The sequence below is a fragment of the Hippoglossus hippoglossus genome, chromosome 7, assembly GCF_009819705.1.
Source record: "Hippoglossus hippoglossus isolate fHipHip1 chromosome 7, fHipHip1.pri, whole genome shotgun sequence".
Taxonomy (NCBI): Eukaryota; Metazoa; Chordata; class Actinopteri; order Pleuronectiformes; family Pleuronectidae; genus Hippoglossus; species Hippoglossus hippoglossus.
Window position 1 is genome coordinate 8,892,820 of NC_047157.1, and position 18,627 is coordinate 8,911,446.

Below are 18,627 nucleotides of genomic sequence, written 5' to 3' on the forward strand. Positions count from 1 at the left end.
CTGCTGCCTTGAGAAGAGCAGTGGGAGGAGCAGCATGTGTAAGGCTGCCATCTACTGAGAGCTGACTTCAAAATGGATGTGAGAGGAACACTGATGCTGCCTCAATACAAAACACTCTTTGCACTGGATGAGTTAATTGAGTTTCAGTTTGTTAAAGGCTCTTTCACACACTTCACATCTGATCTGATGCAGCCGCCCTCCCTCCCCATTGAGACAAGAACAAACAGCTGCTTTAGCGTTACTCCTCCATTTTACTTTCTATTTCACTGTTAAAATAAGAAAACACTTTTTTTAATGCTTGTAAAAGTGATTCCACTGTCTGTCAGCTTTTTCAAACATAATTCACATGACACACAATTTGAACATATTCGAATCGCGTGCACACACTCAATCAGGGTTGAAAAGGTCACGTTCTCTGCCAGATGTGGTGCCTCCTGAGCTGCTGCCACCAGGTGAGCCAACAGATTTGTTATAAGGAAGTCACCGGGTACAAAGACTTTGGAAGAATTTGGAATTCAAACCCATCATTACAGAGCGAATACAATCTTTCCCCCCACGCTCGATTGAATTATTCTCGAATTTCGAATAAAAACTGACAGCCCTACCAAATTCTTATGTAAGCGTTTGAAAGTGTATTTCAAACCTGTTGCTGATGTAGCCACACCCCAAACAGTGATGTCACAGCAGGTGTCTTTTCCTCTGTGGTAATGTGTTTGTTCTCCGCTTGTAAACTGCTTGAGGTCGATCACCATTACACACACTCGCTCTCTTCCCTTTGCTGTGCGAGCGCTGATCCAGGCACATGAGGAGGAGGAGGAGGGCTGGTTGCTAGGTTGCATGTTCCTCCAGTTTCAAAGCTCTCTCCGGTACCTGCATCGCTGTGTGCTCTCACAGACGTGCGCCCACTCACGCGGCTCAGGCCAGGGCACCCACACACGCACAAAAACACACATACTAACACACAGATGTGCAGTTGTGGGTAGGCGTGGGTTTCTCCCAAAAAAATCAGGGCACTACCAGGCACCATTCCACGCCGAAGAACATCAAGACGGCCTCTCTGCCGGGACAGTTAGACAGGAGCCGTCTGACCGCACTAACAAGGTGAGCAGACAGTTGGAGCTGATGTGGAAGGTGTCTGTGCCCCTTCAGGAGGAACAGACAACAACTGGACTGACGGTGCTAATAAGGTGTCAGCGCTGCTCTGCCCCTCGCCGAGACAACAGTTGTGCAGCTCACACCCAGCACCGCTCCCTCTGACAGGAATCAAGGTATAAAAAGTGCAACTAGGAAGATTTTATTTTACATAAAACAGACAACGTCAGCTGACATCATGAATCACAAAGTGGAGAGGCAACAGAAAGGAGCATCCCATACATGACGGAGGTGCTGGGAATTATTTTTCCCGTTTTAGGGATGGACACTGACGGGAAACATTTCTCGCACAGGTAGTGACGCATGGAAACATGAAAGAAATAACTAAAGCTCAGATGAAGCTAATATGAATATAAAGCCACTGCCCACTTCTTAGGTCTGATCTGTTCATTGAGTCAACCAATTGCCCCCGGTTGGAGAAACAGTCAGAGCTTGGTGGGCAGACTTAAGAATTGTCAAATCCTTCTACATAGCTAAGGAGCTACATAGCAGCTCCCACTGAGTAGCGTCTGAAAAAAGACTGAATTACGGTGACGTTAATGGACACTTGTTGGTCGACTTCTCAAAAAAACTACTTTCAAGTCAACTTCCATGAATATTAAGAACTATTGCATAAAAATATCATCATTTTCACGACAATTAAGTTGGTGGAATTCCTACAGCTCTTGCCACAGATGAGGCAAGAGAAACAAAAGAGCCCAAATGCTTAACCAGCTGACATGAAGATGATATCAGGCTACACAAGAATAGTGCTCAGTATAGCACATAGCAAGGCCCAACAGTCCTGTTCATTTCAATCAAGCTGTACCAAATTGCAAACATTCATAGATATCAGTTCCCTAAATATGCCTGATTTCGAGAATCGGTTCAGCAGTAATCCTGCTAACAGACAAACAGCCATGAAAACAGAGGTAATGAATCTATTGTTTCTGGTTGAGCCAAATCCAGTGACTATTCTTGCTTAACTAGTTTAAGTTTGTGGTTGGTAGATTTATTTACTCTGTGTAAGCTCACATTTTTCTTCTGAAAAGCTTTAGACTTTGAAAGACACTTGGCTGAATCTTCAAATTAACTAAAGAAAATGTATTTTAACCAGAATGAGGAGAGTGGGTTTGAACCACCATGTACGAGCAGGAGGCACGGTGACAGTGATCAATAAACCTTTCTAAATACCTAAATCCATCAATTCATCCATCCATAATCCACACCACTTAACTTTTGATGGTTGAGGGGGAGCCGGAGCCAATCCTGGCTGACATATGGTGAGAGGCAGGGAACAGAGCTGACATAGACAAACATTTATGTACTAATATGTCTCCAGTCAAGCTGAACCCAATCTTAGGACTGTGGGGAGAACACACAGAAAGATCTCGGCCAAGCTGGCATTCAAAGTGAAGGGACGGTGCTAACTACAGCACCACTTTGTCACTGTGTGAAGACAAATGTAAAAAGAGACAAAGCTTTCCTTTGAACCAGATGAAGACCAGTGCCTCTTTCAGCTAAAGAAACAGCTACATGGCGCCAATTATTAGGTGAATACTCCTTTAATGTGTGTTTGTGTTGAGCTATTAACACGTTCACACAAACAGCAAAGTCACTGAGGCTCCTGCTTGTTAGAGGAGCTAAAGCGTGGAGTGCACCTGGGCTTGGTTACGCTCCTCTTTTTTATTAGCAAAAGCTGCTGCGCTGAGGCTTATTCTGCAGCCTTCATTCTAATGAGTGCGGTGGGAGGGAGTGTGGGGGTGGGCGGGTCGGGTGGGGGATTGCGTAACTCTGTGTTACATAACACAATCTGCATGGCCTTCTCTCTCTCTCTCTCTCTCTCTCTCTCTGTAGCTGCCTCAGATGTGGCAGAGCGAGCACAGAGGAGAGGACGGAGGGTTTGAAAGGGTGCTGGTGTTAATGAGGGCGATCAGGAGAGAAGTGCGCCTCGCCGGAAAATCACACCTCATTACGGCAGCGTTTCTAATAATGCCAGTGATGAGGATTAGTTGTTCAGGAGGTGAGAAGGGACGGCAAGGGGGTGGCGGTGTGTGTGGGAGGGGCACCTCTGGCATTGTATTAGATTAAAACTCAACCATCAAGTGGCAATCAAGTGGGTTTGCTGGATAATTAAAGTCGATAAAACGTTATTGCTTCCCCCCTCAGCGCCACCTTTGGCCGGTCGGGGGATGAACTGTCTGATGTCTGCAGGACGTTTTGGAAGAGGACGGGTCGCTGCAGGGATTCAGTCTCGTCACTGATGTTCCTGCAAACTACAAAACAGAAAATCATATTTTACTTTCTCTCTTAGATCCAAATCTGTTGTAGTTAGGCATAAAAGAAATTTAAAGTTTAGTTTCTACTTCACCTTAGTGTAGAATTCATTGAACTAAATGTTGTGTTTGGGTGGTCAAAGCCTTTCTAGAAAGTTTTTCTTGATTGTTTTGCACTCACAGTGACTTCAATTCATTAAAGCAGAAGAAAAAGAAATCCATTGATTTCATACTTTTTATTTATACAAACAGAATAACAGACAAAACAAAGTAAAGTAGGTAAAACACTCTGAAATCTGATCAAATAAGAAATCACACTTAAAACTGAGTATAAAAGTAACAGCACATTTCTGTTAGTGGAAACGTTCACGAGTAGTTGACATTCACAACGAACGTCTCCTCCGTCTTCTCCTCCAGGTTGTTCACGTAGACATGGATCTTCACTGAGCCAGGACTCTGGCTGGAAGCAAATCTCAGTCCGATGGTGTAACTCTCTCCTCCACTGACCTGAACACAGTTAATAGTCCCAGTTGATGAATTGTCTTTTTTTTGAGTGAGAAACATTAAACAGATGTGACCACATCCACAATAAACTTGATATAGTCTTGATGATGATGATCTTCTTTAGATGAAATCATTTATCATGGTTTGTAATGTGAATCTTTGGAAATAACAGTTCAGAGATACATCGTTCCCCTTTCAGTCATGGCCGTCTCAAACAAACAGAAGTAGAGAAGAAGTAAAAATATTAGATTTCTAACTAAAAAGAAAACTAGGAATTTATTGTCATTCATACACAATAATAGTCACAGTTTTGCAGATGTAATAAAAATCTGGATCTTGTGAATTTAAATCTGGTTTCCTAAGGTGACTGTTGGGCCTTGGAGGAGGTGTGTGGTACTGAATTCTAGTTTAATATGAGTCCAATTTAAAGCTTAGCCTTAAACAGAACAACATATCTCTCCTAAACATATATTTTAAACACTAACCGAAGACAAAAAGCACAGTTTTAGTACATGTATCACCCTGCTTCTGCACAGAAAACGTTCAAAATAAAAGATTCAACATGATGTTAAAGGAGCTTTGGGTTCTTTCTTAAAGGTTCAGTGTGTAAAATTTAGTGACATCTAGTGGTGAAGTTGCATGTTGCAGCTGAATACCTCTCATCTCACCCTCCCCTTCACAACATGAGAGAGAACCTGTGGTAGCCTTCAGTTGTCATAAAAACTCAAAAGGTGTTTAGTTTGTCCAGTTTAGGCTACTGTAAAAAAACATGGTGGCTTCCGTAGAGAGGGACCGCTCCTGATGTAAATATAAAGTATTTAAATACAAAGGGCTCATTCTAGGGTAAAGAAAACAACCATTCATACTATTTAGTTGATTAAACACTAGTGAAAACATCACTAGGATCATTTTATATAGAATTTCTGCCAATAGATCCCTACAATACTAAAATATTAAAGTGCTAAAGTGGCAGAGTGTTATTGTTTTCTTTAAAGTTAATAAATGACCTGCATGTGGAACAGAGGCTCATCCACACAGAGCTACTGTGCCTCCTCCTCACTGTGGGTTATTCCACTGGCGGATTTAATGATAGTTATCTGAAACTGGAAACTTATTAAATGAGGAAACCTCAAATGGCTTGCATTCTTAATTGTTCTAAACTCCTGACATTGCACTCTCGGTTTTTGTCTAAATTGCTGTTTTTTAATGCAGAGTGCAATTTGGACTATTCTGTTTACAAGTGTGAAGACACCCAGTGCGTAATGTTTCATTGTTTGGCTGTCGGAGGTCATAGTGTGCGAAAGATCTGTATTTTGGCTGCATTTTGCTTTCACAGTATTTTAATCAGTACAGAACGGTCTTCCTGCATTTTTCGGAAACAGCCAACAAACGGATATATGGGTCAATTTTGGGGATTTATTCTGTAATCTTCCCCAAAAGCGGAGCAGTATTGATCTCTGCTTTGCTTCCCCCCCCTGACAGCTGGTTTTATCATGGCGGGGTAGTTATGTCAAAAAAAAAGAGAAGTGTCTCCACATTTGCTTAATGCTCCAGGCACGGTGAATTCTTTATAAGACACCTGCAGCCTGGCTGACAAGATGGAAAATAACAGAGGGCTGTTTTTCACTCTTCCCGGTCTCCTTCTGTGTAATTGATGCAGTGTCTTCTGGACAGCGGCAGTGAGACTCTTCAATAGTTTATGTGGAAATAGACTCCCACTGCATCTCATTCATTTATTTGTTAATTTAAAATGCTGACTTCCCATTTGTTGTGCTGTTTTATCACACTTCAGCAAATGGAAGGCAATGATGGCAGTGAATCTGGTGCCTCGTGTCTGCGTGCCAGTGCATCTGCTCTTAGAGACGCAGAGGTTGACATCGCAACAACAAAAACAACAGCTGTAATGACTTTGCTATATTCCTCCTGTTTTGTTCCGGGAGCAAACATGGAAGTCACTCACTTGTCTCAGCTGAGGAATGCTCAGTCATAATGTGAGGCCAGAAATCACTGATGTTGTTTTATTCTTTGCCTGTGGTGAAGTCTGAGGGGGTCGTGCCCCAAAACGGATTTTGACGCCAGGCTAAAAAATCAGTGTGTGACACTGTTGAATAATCCTGTAATAGAACGTCCGACCGTGTGGATGCCACCCGGTGGATGCAGTGTTCTGGCTGCACCACAGCTCGAAGACAACTGTCACAGTTTGAATGTTTACAAGTGTTTCATGACCTAAAGCCTCGTCCACACAGAGGCCATGTTTTTCAGCTGTCTGCCAGAACACATATGCCTTATATGAAAAACAGGTATCTAAGTAATGTCTGCACCGGCCTGGTAACAACATTTTATATTGGCCATATACTGAAGCATATATTACATATGAAGTCTCTTTTTTTTCTCCATTATGGGCATAATTGCGAGTTATTGTGTAGTGAGCTGCTGAAACCCAGTGATTTTCACTCAGCACAGTGTCTGAACAGTTTGTGTACACAGGCAGAGAGCTGGAACTGCTGCTGATCTGCTAATGTGTTTTCTCCATGAAGGCTCAGTGAACCTGAACAACCTGCTCTGTGGCGGCTACATTTCCAATAACTTTTAGATTTTGACTGCCAAAAGGCTTGTGTTTTATGAGCTCCCCGAAAACTCGTTGCAGGGAGCTTGGGTAGTTTTTGATTTTGAAGAACTTTTAATATGTGAAAAAACATTCTTCTCCAGATGCATTATTTCCGATAAAAAGGCTGCAACCTTTATGAGGTTTTCAAGGCGAGCACTACTGGTGGCCATGCATTATTTTTCACTTATTGTATCTATAGAATTCATCAGTTATGTTTGGCAGAAGTACTGCAGCAATTTTTTGTTTCCATTATTTCACTCTTGAATGGATTTACCACAGGTCAGTAGCATTTTCCAATAAAGCTGATGTTAATGAAGTTATTTACAGAGGCGGAACAACGCGGAACCCTTTACTCCCATAAAACTATATGGACTGATGCAAAGGAGACCAAAAAGAGGGTTTGTCTTTTTTGTCTGGGTGTTAATTAAAGTATTGATTTAACTCCTGATGAGAGTAAGAGAGCTGCTCGACTTCCTGCTTATCTCACCTGGAATTTATCCTCTTTGAACTGGAGCAGGTCCGGATGGTCCGAGCGGAGCAGGAACGTGCGGCCGCTGGTGTACGGGTTGGTGTAGGTGATTTTTTTGGAGCTGCCACGCCCTCCACCAACCGGGACACACACTTCAAATGCCTGGATGACAACACACACACACACACACACACACACACACACACACACACACACACACACACACACACACACACACACACACACACACACACACACACACACACACACACACACACACACACAGACCGCCAGTTAGTGCCAGGTCTGGTTGGTCAATGAATAATTTAGGCCATGTGTGTCCAGCATTAGTATTTGATAATGATTTTTTAAATTTAATTTGATATCTCTTTAAATAAATTGTGAGTGAATGATTTGCACACAGGATACGATTTTGAAGATCCACATATATCATATGAGAAGATCACAAAGACGATGGGACTTATTTCTCTGATTTGGATTAATAGCAACACAATGAACATGTAGTTAATTTAGACACTTAACAGACAGGCAGAGGGCAGTTAGAGAAGAGAGAGGCTTTAAGAGCTGGCCTGGGATCAGCTGCACTGAGCCTTTCTTTGACACTTTGACCTTTCTTTGCGCCTGAGAAAAGCACCAGTATGGATTCAATAAGGAAGCGACTGTGACTTTGAGTCACCAGTGGCTTTGTGTCAAATGCGCATTTATGATGTTCATCAAATCACTGTTGTTTTCTGTCTTTGTATTCCTATGCATTGTTCAAAGATTTGATCATATTCGCTGCAGCAGATCCAGAGATATCGTTTTGTTTACTTCATACATTCCTCTTTGCAAAAACCTGGTGACTACGTCCCCCAGAATGTAGTCTGGGTAACTGACAGATCTGTTCTGGACTTCTGTGATGAGGATTTGAAGATGATTTGATGTAATAAAGCCAGAAAAAGCTACTCCACCTTTGACAGCACAGGCTGATGGACATTGAGACAGAGCAGCCAGGCAGTGATCAGACGCTGGTTCTCCATGTCCACAGCGTTCACGTACAGGAAGCGGCTGCCGGCCCGCCACAGCTGCACCTTCAGCTGGAGCTCCTGCACCGCTGAGGGCGGCAGAACGAATACACCCTCTGGATCCACCTACGGAGAAGGTGTGGCAGGGTGGAGGTAAAGGTCGATTGGGTTCGGCAGTAAAGGGATGTTGGGTGTGTTGTGAGAATGAGTAAGAGACAATTAATAAAGGGAAAGTTACACAGGATGGAAGCGAAGCGATACATTTTATAAGAAAGGGTGAAAAAAAGGTAAAGGAAAGAACAGAATTAATGGTAAAAGGCGTTTAACAGAGTCAGAGGAAAGTAAAGGAGAGTGCAGATTACAGGAGGACGTGGGTGATAGAAAGGGCAGACAAAGTTCAGTGAAAGAGGCAAAAAAGGAGGCGATAAACAATGAAATGAGAGCCAGTGGAGGCAGAAGAGTGACAGAGAGACAGAAGGATGAGATTTAATGCAGAGCTCCTCTTTAATCTGTCGAGAAAAGCAAAGCAATTCTCTGGCGGTGAGCTTTATCCTGTTTTATAAGACTCCTCCGAAGAAGCATTCCACAGTGAGCTAACCTGCAGAGAGTCAGATCAAAGAGGCTGCCGATGCAGACGGCGAAATCTATTAAAAATACATCTGTTTCTTTCCCAGACGATTCTTCAAGTAAGACGCATTTGGGTTGTACTGTATGGGACAAGATGGATGTGACAGTCCATCACTTTACTATCATTATTGTTGTTGAATATGAGTGAGTACAAGGTGACGCAATGCCCTTTTACTGTGGCTCGGACTGAGAGGCATTGTCAGGATCTATTAAAAATACAGAGCTCTCCGACACTCCTGAAACAAACTTTCTAATGTTCAGGGAGCACACAGCCATTGCTCATTTTTTCAGATGGTGTCAAATTGTGTCCCAACATGATCCGACATGATTGTAGGAAGTAATGGGAGGAACCTAATGAAACGAAATGAAAGGACATGAAAAGACCCATTATGCCGTCAATCCACATTTGAACATTCACAACTCGATAATGACTTGAATCTTAACCTGGAGTTATTACAAAAGAGGCTGTTGCTGCTCCGATTGTCTCCCACTGCTGAGAGAACAATTTGCATGAAATCGTTTTGCAGTTTGAAAATTGCTATTGCTTAAAAAAAACAAAAAAGTGTAGAACAAAGGCCTCAACTTTTCATTTCGATTTCAATATATGATTGCAGCTACTTTCTCTTTACTTTCCCCTTTTTTATTTGTTGCCTTCAATTTGTGCCAGCTGAACTATGAACAGATAGAAATTATGGCAGAAGTGAATTGCTACAATGTTTAATATTAAATAAGGCTGGATGATTGGGTCCAAAATGATATCAAGACAAAAGTTTTCATATCAGTTAAAATTGATAATTATAATGACAAATGATTGACGGTTGTGGTTTTAAACTATTCTTCATGAGCAGAGAATGATAAACTTTTGATAAACACCTCACAATTTGGATGTAGATCAATTATGTGTTATACCTCCTAACTTTGCAAATTGCATAATCAATTTATCAATATATATATATATATATATATATATATATATATATTGGGTCATGGCCCAACGAAGAACTGATTAAATGTCGGACCAGATCGGCATAAATGGGCAGAACTATTAAGCCCCTGAATATCATCCATAGATTTACAGTCACCCATAAGATATATTGATGACAATCGTATAGGGTTAATTATTCAACAACCAAGAGTAATTATAGTGTCATGAATTCAGGATATAACACCTGAGTCTCTGTCAGTTACTGAGAGTCAAACAGAGAATCAATACCAGACTAAAGTTCTTCCTGGGTGTAAAGTCCAATACAGACAAATTACCACAGCATGGTGCGCAAAGTTTTCAGTAAAAAATACCCAAACCTAAAGGAACCTATGGACATTCAGATTCAATCTCAGAAGAAGGATGTTCCGAAACCCAGTCGACTGAGACTGGAAGCAGCGTGATGCTCCGCCAATTAATGAGAAGCTGGTGTCCAAAGCAGCAGAAACACATCAATGTTCCTGTACTTCAAAGTTCCCACCCTCTGTTTGTCTCATAAAACTAAGTTTCTGCGCTCACTTTAGTTTTGTGTTTTGACACACACACACAAGAGCAGAGCTGGCAGGCTGATAAACAGACTTGAGACCTGCAGCAATACATCAAGGCCCTCCCTGACTGAGCTGTATGAAATATAATTTGAGCCTGGCTACTAGGAGTTTTCTAAATCAGGGGCCGCAAGTTACACAGAGGGGCCAATTATATGTCCAACATCCATGCACATCAATGCACAATTCCTGATTCAGTAAAGTGCACATTTAAGTCATTCCTTGTTTACTGTTAGCTCTATAGATTTGTGCAAAGCCCAACATCATTTGATATATTCTTCTTAAAGCACATTGTGTACATAAAAAAAAGTTAGTATTGGTATTATATACAATCCAATCCAAAAAGTGGCTTTAGAGAAAGTAACTAGCGATAGTATGTACCTGGATCTCCTTGGGGTGTGATGAGAAGCATTTGACCTTGCGAACAGTCTGTCTTCCCCTCAGCACTAGTGATTGACAGGTCCGCTGGCCAGTCACACAGCTAACATCCACCCGCTCCAAGAAATGTACGTAAATCTGCCAGGTCTGCGAGGGCGCCGCCATCCACTTATCACTACAGAGAGAAAACATCATCAGGAACAGATAAGCTAAAGCCCCCTGGAGACGCAGCAGGAGCCGCATGAGGTTGAGAGATAAGGAGGGCTGATCTACGGCTACGTCCTAATGAGCAGAATCATCATCATCATCATCATCATCATCTTCTTCTTCTTCTTCTGCTTGCTGCTGAGGATGAGGTGAATTCAGTCTCAGTCCTGTGCCAAATGTTTAATATCTATTCAAGAGCTATTTTTGTTAGCAGAGCCAGAGAGTCCATTTTATTTATTGATTTGGTTATGTGTGGTTTATTTTGTATTTATTTTGGATATTTCATTATGTTTAACTCTCATTCAAATGTCCGACAGAATATTCTTTAGAATTAAGTTCATTGCTCTTTGAGCACTTATTATACCAGTGGTTTAAAATGGTTTCCCAATGAGGAGAATTTCTTTCATATACAGGAAAATTTTTTATTGTACAATGAAAAATCCTCAACTGAATCAATTCAGAAATCGAATCGAATGAATTAAGTGAATGAAGTGCTTTAAGTACTTTGGTAATACTTTATTCAAAAGCTCCTGAAGTTTCTTAATAATTTTCTACAATGCTTTCTTAAAAAAAAGCTGGATTATTATGTCAGTAAACAAGGTTTTGCCCTGAGCCCTCTTCACCAGTGAAGTAAAATATCAACTAAGCACAGTTCTGCATCATGAGCCAATTTAATGGCCCTGTAGAAAAATATGCGCCAAAAACAACTTGGAACTAATCCTGTAATATTTTAATTTACATTGTTTGTGTCTGTGTTTTCTAAAAAAGCCATAAACTAATTGACGAACAAATAAAATTTATGATGAGTTTATGTTTTCACTGCAATTTGTCTGTTGGCAGGATTTCTAAAAAACAACAAAACCAATTCCCATAAAATTTAGTTTGTTTTATTACAATTTAGTTGGGTCACGGCCCAACGAATAACTGATTAAATTTCGGACCAGATCGGCATAAATGGGCAGAACTATTAAGTCCCTGAATATCATCCATAGATTTACAGTCGCCCACAATCAAACATTTCCTCCTCCACAAAAGAGGCAACTTCCTTCAAGTTACAGTGGTTATTTCTTCAGAATAGACTTGGAATAGAATTACACAATCTTTTCAAAGTCCTTACTTACTTATGATAATGTGGTGCTGATGAGCTGAAATATCAAGTTTTACATTATTTGTGAAACTTACACAAAAGTATAACTTTAGGAGATGCTCCACATTGCTCATTTTAACACAGACAATAGGCTGAAATCCTGATATTCTCCATGTAAAATAACACTTTAAAAAATAAAATTTAAAACTTTATTCTAGTAATATAATACGTTTTTTCCTTATATAATGTTCCAACTTTTATATTCAACTTTGGCCTAATTCTCTATCGTACTATCCTGTATCGGATACGTTTCCATTATCAGAAAATAAAGTCCTCGACTTCCCTACAGTGATGTTTCTGGTTTCCTAACACCTTTTCCCTGTGGCTGTCTACATGTGAACTGCACACAGAATCTCCTCTGTCCACAGATCTGCATTATGACAAACTCATGTATTCAAGTGAGAACAACTGATGCTCTTTAATTTGACTCACTGATGTGAGTGGCATTGAGAAAATCAGCTACTCTCAGCTAGAATAACTAATTGTTTTCCTCATCCAGTCTAATGCAGATCAGCTCTGCAGTAAATATGTAACCAGTCAAAACTCATATCCTACCGGAGTCGAATGACAAACCCCTGGCATTTGCTAGGAGGCAGCCATCGGTTCTACATATCAACAAACCCAAACACAATCCTGCTGGAGATTTGCAAAAATAGAGGAAGAGCTAAGTAACTTCAGGCAGTCAGACCAGCAAACCTCCATCTGATTAGTTCATTAATTCAAGCCTCCATGAAGAATTTAATTTGTCCCAAAAAATAATGCTTTTTTGTGTGTGTGCCTGTGTGTGTGTGTTCCCTCTATACAGCATGGCTGTAAATAATACATACGTGAAAACCATCACAAAGAACATTTTTATGTGAGGACTGGGATTCCCTGGCACTTTCAAGTACACATCCTGAGGCTCCCCTGGCACCTTGACAGAAACAGAGTAGAAAGGGAGAAAAATGTTAAAGTGGAGGGGCAAAAAGAAAAAAGGAAGCAGAAATAAAAGAAACCCTAAGTTAGCACTTCAAAAAAGTGTGAGGCCTTACATCATGTAAGGACGAGCCTTTTGAGTATAAAAGCAGTTTGTAATTCATGACAGCAGAGATGGAATAAAGTGCTTTCACCCAGAACAGGAGATGGTGTTGGAAGATAACAGTTCAGCAATTAATGCCCTGCTAATATTAATGAGGGTCATTTGTAGTATAATAAAAACACATCCTCTCACCAGCATCCTCGTCTGGCAGATGATGTTAGGGTCACTGCAGCGAACGGAAATGTTGCTTCTGGCATCTGGGTCCTCGACTGGTTCACCCATACACCAGGAAAAGACAAAAATAAAAACTATATATCCTGAAATAAAAGATTTGATCTCGATGGTAGATCTATACAGATTTTTGTATTTTATGGAATCACCTTTCAACACCTTTTTGATCTTACGGACAACATTATGTGTTCTATATATGCATGTATAAATATACACACATAAACATGCATGTAGGTGCTATATATTATTCATTTGATCCATTTGACTTTTTCTTGCTTTTCATTTCCTGTTCTATTTCCAGATGCCTCTCAGTTATTATGAACTCTTCTTGTGGTAGAAAAATGCATCATATTGGAAGATAGTTTGTGTTGATATTTTAGTAAAAATACAATAAAATGAAAGAGGAATATATTATTCATTCCCATCTGCTCACCCATGTTGTATTTACGTTATTGTATTTCTGTATGTGCACGTTTGTTTACGTGCCTTTTGGTGAGTCAGTGAAAGCAACACTAAAAATGCAATAATATGCAAATGATTCAAATGATTCACACAAATGTATCCAATCTAGACACAGTCGGGGGAGCACAGATGGGAGCCGTGGGACGGCGGAGTAATGGCTGACAGGGGATAACTGGGGGTAACTGTCACCACCTGTGGGGTCGTGCCAGGGAGGCAGGCGGATGGCCTTCTTCAGGAAACAGAGCTCAGGGTGGTAGAGTCGGAATGTCTGGTTGACAACGTGGGGCGTCGGCTCCACGTTCACCTGGCAGATGGCCATCGGTTTGCCGTCGTCTGCTTGGAAAGTAACCTGTGGAGAGAAGGTCGACAGTATCAGCAGCACGCCACTCCCCTGCTTGATGTCAGATATCACATCCAGCGCACTGAAAGAGAATTTTCATCAGTATGAGGCAGTTAAACTCGGCAGTGAGGAGCAAACCAATCAAACATTCACAGCTGGGCTATACGTGCCTTATAAGGGACCAGTTCGTTACCACTCGCTCTTACCTTTGTAGTTTTTTTTCATTTCTATCACTAATGATAACCGGGCATTGAAGAAAGTAATTGCTGATCTCTGGGGACATGACTAGAGCAAGACTGTTCTCACTAAATGAGAGAGGTTGTACACAAGCCAACTGTTTTCAAGATTATCAAAAAAGAGAGAAAGAAAAATCAATACTTACTTGTAAATTTAGAGAAAAGTCAGAAAACCCTAAATTTGTCTGACAGAAACATATATTTGTGTTTATTTAACTGTGGATCCCCTGGGCAGTTTCAATCCACAGGCAGGGAAACATTGATCTTAACCACTTAAAGGCAAACCTGAAAGTGAGCATAAGGGGGTTTGTGCACCAGTGATGTTGCAATTTCCCAATGAATTTGAATAACCGAGTACAGTTCATTTATTTTTAAACATTGGAATAATATGGAAATAACAGCAAGGTTGTAATAATTGTGATTTGTGTGTGTGTGTGTGTGTGTGTGTGTGTGTGTGCATGTGACCCTCAAACAATACCGGTGTCATTATACATTTACAGAAAAACCGACACTAATTCCTCCATTCTCTTTCGTGAAATGTTTTCTTCCTGAGGCTCTTCAGCTCTAAATAACATATAAAGCTTGTTTTTTTGAATGCAGTCTTTGAGAGGGTTTCTTTTAGAAAACATCCACCAGAGTATAATGATGATGGAACTGTACAGTGGAATATAAAAACTGGCTTCAATCTGACTACTGAAGCCCCTCCAGACATGCTGAATGTGCTTTGAAGTAGTCTGCATTAAAATTGCCCTTAGGATCTGTGCAAATCCACACAAATGTGTTCCTACACATGTTCTAATTACATACGATATCTTGTATACACACACACACACCCAGACATATGCAAACACATTGGAATTGCTAACCCTCTCACGTATGACCGTACTCCGCACCATCTAACAAGTGTTTGCTGGCCTGATATAAAATAATAACAATAATCAGGTTTATTTAGTTTAGCCCCTTTCACTGAGCAAAGTGCTTCAAATAAGTACAGTTGTTAAAAAAGAAGAAGACAAGACCAAGGTCAGTTTGAGTAAATTTGTTTTCAGACGCTTTTTTTTAAGACGTAAACAGAGACTGCAGATCTCGTGTCTATAGGATGAGAATCAGAGCCATGACTTCAAATGTACAATCAACTTGCGTTTCTAGCCGAGTGGGAGGGTGAACCAGTAAGCTCTGCTCAGGAGACCTGTGTGATTTAATAACTAAAGAGGAGTTTGGGATTTATAGATTATGTGCAGCTGAATTACAGGATGTGAATCAATTACGAATCTTACTTCGAAAAAGATGCCAGGACCTAAACAGCTCAGACTTTTAAAAGATATTTCCAATTATGTGATTTTGCTAAGATCCCCTCTCCCCAATTTCCCAGAGTCCAACTCCCAGTGGCATAGAACCTTACATAAAGGACATCATTTCCGACGTCACGGTCTGTTATCTCCAGATGATTAGACTCATAAGATAAGAGCCATGGAGGATGAGTTGGAGATTACCTTCTCTGAAGACTTCTGGGAAGTTTCCCTGAAAGCTGTCGACTCCTCCTCAAGCTGTGCTAGACTTCATCTTATACAATTCAAGGTACTTCAAAGACTTCATTATAGCAAGGCCAAACTGCCACTTTGTCTCTAGTCCCATGTGATCTAACCCAAATGTTCTGGCAAACCCACTTTCATTCTATCACCAGTGGGGGCTGCTGATCGACTCTGGGATTAGCCTTCCCCAATATGAAGTGTCGCTGTAGCTTCTCACCCGGTGCCTGCATACAGCTGGCCCACGCCTCACTGCCTGTCCGCAACACACAACAGTCACGGTCAAGCTCCACATTGGATCCCTCATACTGGTGTTGTGTATGGGCCTTAGACCAACCCCTCTATGATCAGGCATATCAGCCTGGATGTGAACATCTTTTCTTTTGTTTTCTCTGTGTTTGTCTTCCTTTATTGGTATTCTTTTTCACTACTTTACCCCTGTGAATGAGTCTGAAGTGGGATTGGAATGCTGGAAGAGGGTATTGATTGCCTCCTTGTTAAATTCTTGTTTTTTACTTGTACGTTGTGATGCCATTCCTCCTTTCAAATATTGAAACATAAAAAATGATGGCAGGTTATATATTAAAGCAGATATAAAAGTGCATTATTTGACTACTTTAAACTTGACAATGTAAGTCAATCTGGAGGTATTCATTGTTGCTAGTGATTGACTTTAATGATTTTAGTTACCTCCTGTGCTTACCTCTAACACCACTGCCATGTCAGAATTTACCTTTGACCAACTCTTTCAACAAGACACGTCAACTAGAAATTTCATGGACTGATTCTCATGAAAGCTGCTGTGCATGTTCATGTCCCCAATGGATGAGCCCTAGCCCAAATGTTATATTTGATTCCCCTCCTTTCTCATAATGCCACAATTAGGACACACTTTTCAGTCGCCATTTCTTGAGCATTCAAATGTTTAAAATAAAGGCATTGGAAGTCCCACATTGCAAAAAGCCCACATTAAATATAGTACGATTTATAAATGAAAATGTTTTTGAATGAATTGGTTTTTGAATGAATTTGGTGTCAAAGCACTTAAATGAAAATATGCAGGGTCATGACTTTTAGCCTATTAAGCAGCTATGGAATAAAAAAACACACCAACTTAGACCCAGCAAAATCTCACAGAGGCTGTTATAGCAGTGTATTAATACCGAATAATGGTTGTATGGTTGTTATGTTGGGATGTCCATATGTCATTTTCAGGTTGTGTATCACTACAAATGAAAACTTGGCAAATATCAATAAAATTGATTCCATCCCAGCAGTTTATACAATTATTTCTTTTACATTAAAAACCGATGTGATGTTATTCTATACACAACAAACTTCACAATGAGGAAGTGAACCACCATTACTCCAGTGTGGCAGATTAAAAAACTCCAGTCATGAGAAACAAAGTGGACCCTGTGTACTATACACGCAGAAGCTGATCCCTGCCAAACGGCAGCTGTCCAAGTCATTGATGTGTCAGATTTGTGGGCCCACGCTGACCTGCAGGAGAGGCCCATATCTGGCTCTGGTGATGTGTGCTGACTGACAGTGGTGCCAAAGCTGGCATCCTGACAGCTCTCCTGTTGGGGCTTGTCAGTTTTAGCGGGACACAGATTTGATCCAGGACTGACCTCTTTGACCTCTTGACAGGATTTTTGCTCAGGGCAGCAGTGATGACACTGACATACTAATACACACAAACTGGAGGCATAGACAAACACTCACGCACACTGTTGGCCGACTGGCAAATATTTCAGATATCATTCTGTGCAATGGGATAGCTTCGGGGTACTGTAATCAACACGAACATCAGGATTATTGTGCGGCACAGGCGAGCAAAGTTGGACATCTTGTTTTTAGAAGTAGAAGAAGCCACATGCCAATAATGTCAGCATATATTTAAGCTTCCATTTGTAAAGAGCGGCCTGCAATTTCATTTGAATAGATTAATGTGGAACATAAGTGAATTTTGGTGACAGCTATAGAATCGAGGGGCTGCAGATCATAATACATCAACTATAGATGTAGAGCACATAGTTTTATCTGCAGTAGATCTGAACAAGCATATTCACATTATTTCTCCTTCCTTTAAACTTCCAAGATATTATAAATGGCTGAAAAGTGGGTAAACTGGGGAAGCAACTTTAGAGTTATAGTGTATATGCACAGTTCATTTAAAAAGGATTATCAGATGTGTCAAGCTGTCCACCAATTAGGTTCGTTACACTCTCCAGCCTGACATTTGCCCGTTGGAGATGATAAACAATGTTGAGTAAGATTAAAGTGATTTGCAGCACATAATTCTGCTTGACAATCTTGTCTGGCTGGCATAACTTTTTAAATAGTTGACTTCAAAGTGTTCTCTGTGTCAGAGCTGTGACTGTATGGGAGAGGAGAGGAGAGGGGGAGGGAGGGGGCGACGCACTGACACTCTTCAGAGTCTGGGAGATGTTGCTAGACTTGGAGATGCAGCAGAAGGTTAACCTGACTAGACCCCAAATCAAAAGCCTCATACTGTTCACTTTAGTTGAATGTATCTGTCTCTGCTCCCTGGAATAAACTAAACTGGTCAAAAAACATAAAACTGGTAAAAAAAAAAAACACTAAAACCCACTAACATCAGGCTTTTGTCAACAATGGGAATGGATTAAATCGGCATTTTATCCTGGGTCAAATGACTCTGCAGTAGAAACAGTTTTTAATCGGCTGCGGCTCTGTTGGTCAGCGATGAAAACATGACACCTGGGTGAACGTGCTAAATTGGTAAGAGAGCTCCTCGGTTTACTGTACTTTAGTTATATCGGCCATGAAGCACCAGAGAAAGAAATCGAAAGGCAGACTGCTTATTGGGTTTACCTTCGATTGAAATATTTGCGTATATACGCTGATTTTAGTGTAAAAAAGGTATA

General features: G+C 40.8%; 1 protein-coding gene and 1 long non-coding RNA gene across 3 annotated transcripts in view; one reads left to right on the forward strand and one right to left on the reverse strand.

Annotated features, from left to right (window-relative positions):
• The first annotated feature begins 647 nt into the window (after positions 1-647).
• On the forward strand, positions 648-3,432 carry LOC117764438. Its single transcript, XR_004614390.1, has 3 exons — positions 648-1,101; positions 2,998-3,154; positions 3,301-3,432. It is a non-coding gene; the product is annotated as an uncharacterized LOC117764438 (long non-coding RNA).
• A 43-nt stretch (positions 3,433-3,475) lies between these two features.
• Positions 3,476-18,627, reverse strand: part of nphp4 (nephronophthisis 4) — a 159,743-nt gene continuing 144,591 nt past the window's right edge. For both annotated transcript variants that reach the window (XM_034590207.1, XM_034590208.1), the window contains exons 23-29: positions 13,803-13,959; positions 13,110-13,186; positions 12,727-12,812; positions 10,549-10,720; positions 7,960-8,139; positions 7,007-7,150; positions 3,476-3,914 (exon numbers count right to left, since the gene is read on the reverse strand). In XM_034590207.1, the coding sequence (XP_034446098.1) occupies positions 3,774-3,914; positions 7,007-7,150; positions 7,960-8,139; positions 10,549-10,720; positions 12,727-12,812; positions 13,110-13,186; positions 13,803-13,959 (957 nt within the window). In that variant the 3' untranslated portion in view covers positions 3,476-3,773. The remainder of the gene's footprint in view (positions 3,915-7,006; positions 7,151-7,959; positions 8,140-10,548; positions 10,721-12,726; positions 12,813-13,109; positions 13,187-13,802; positions 13,960-18,627) is intronic.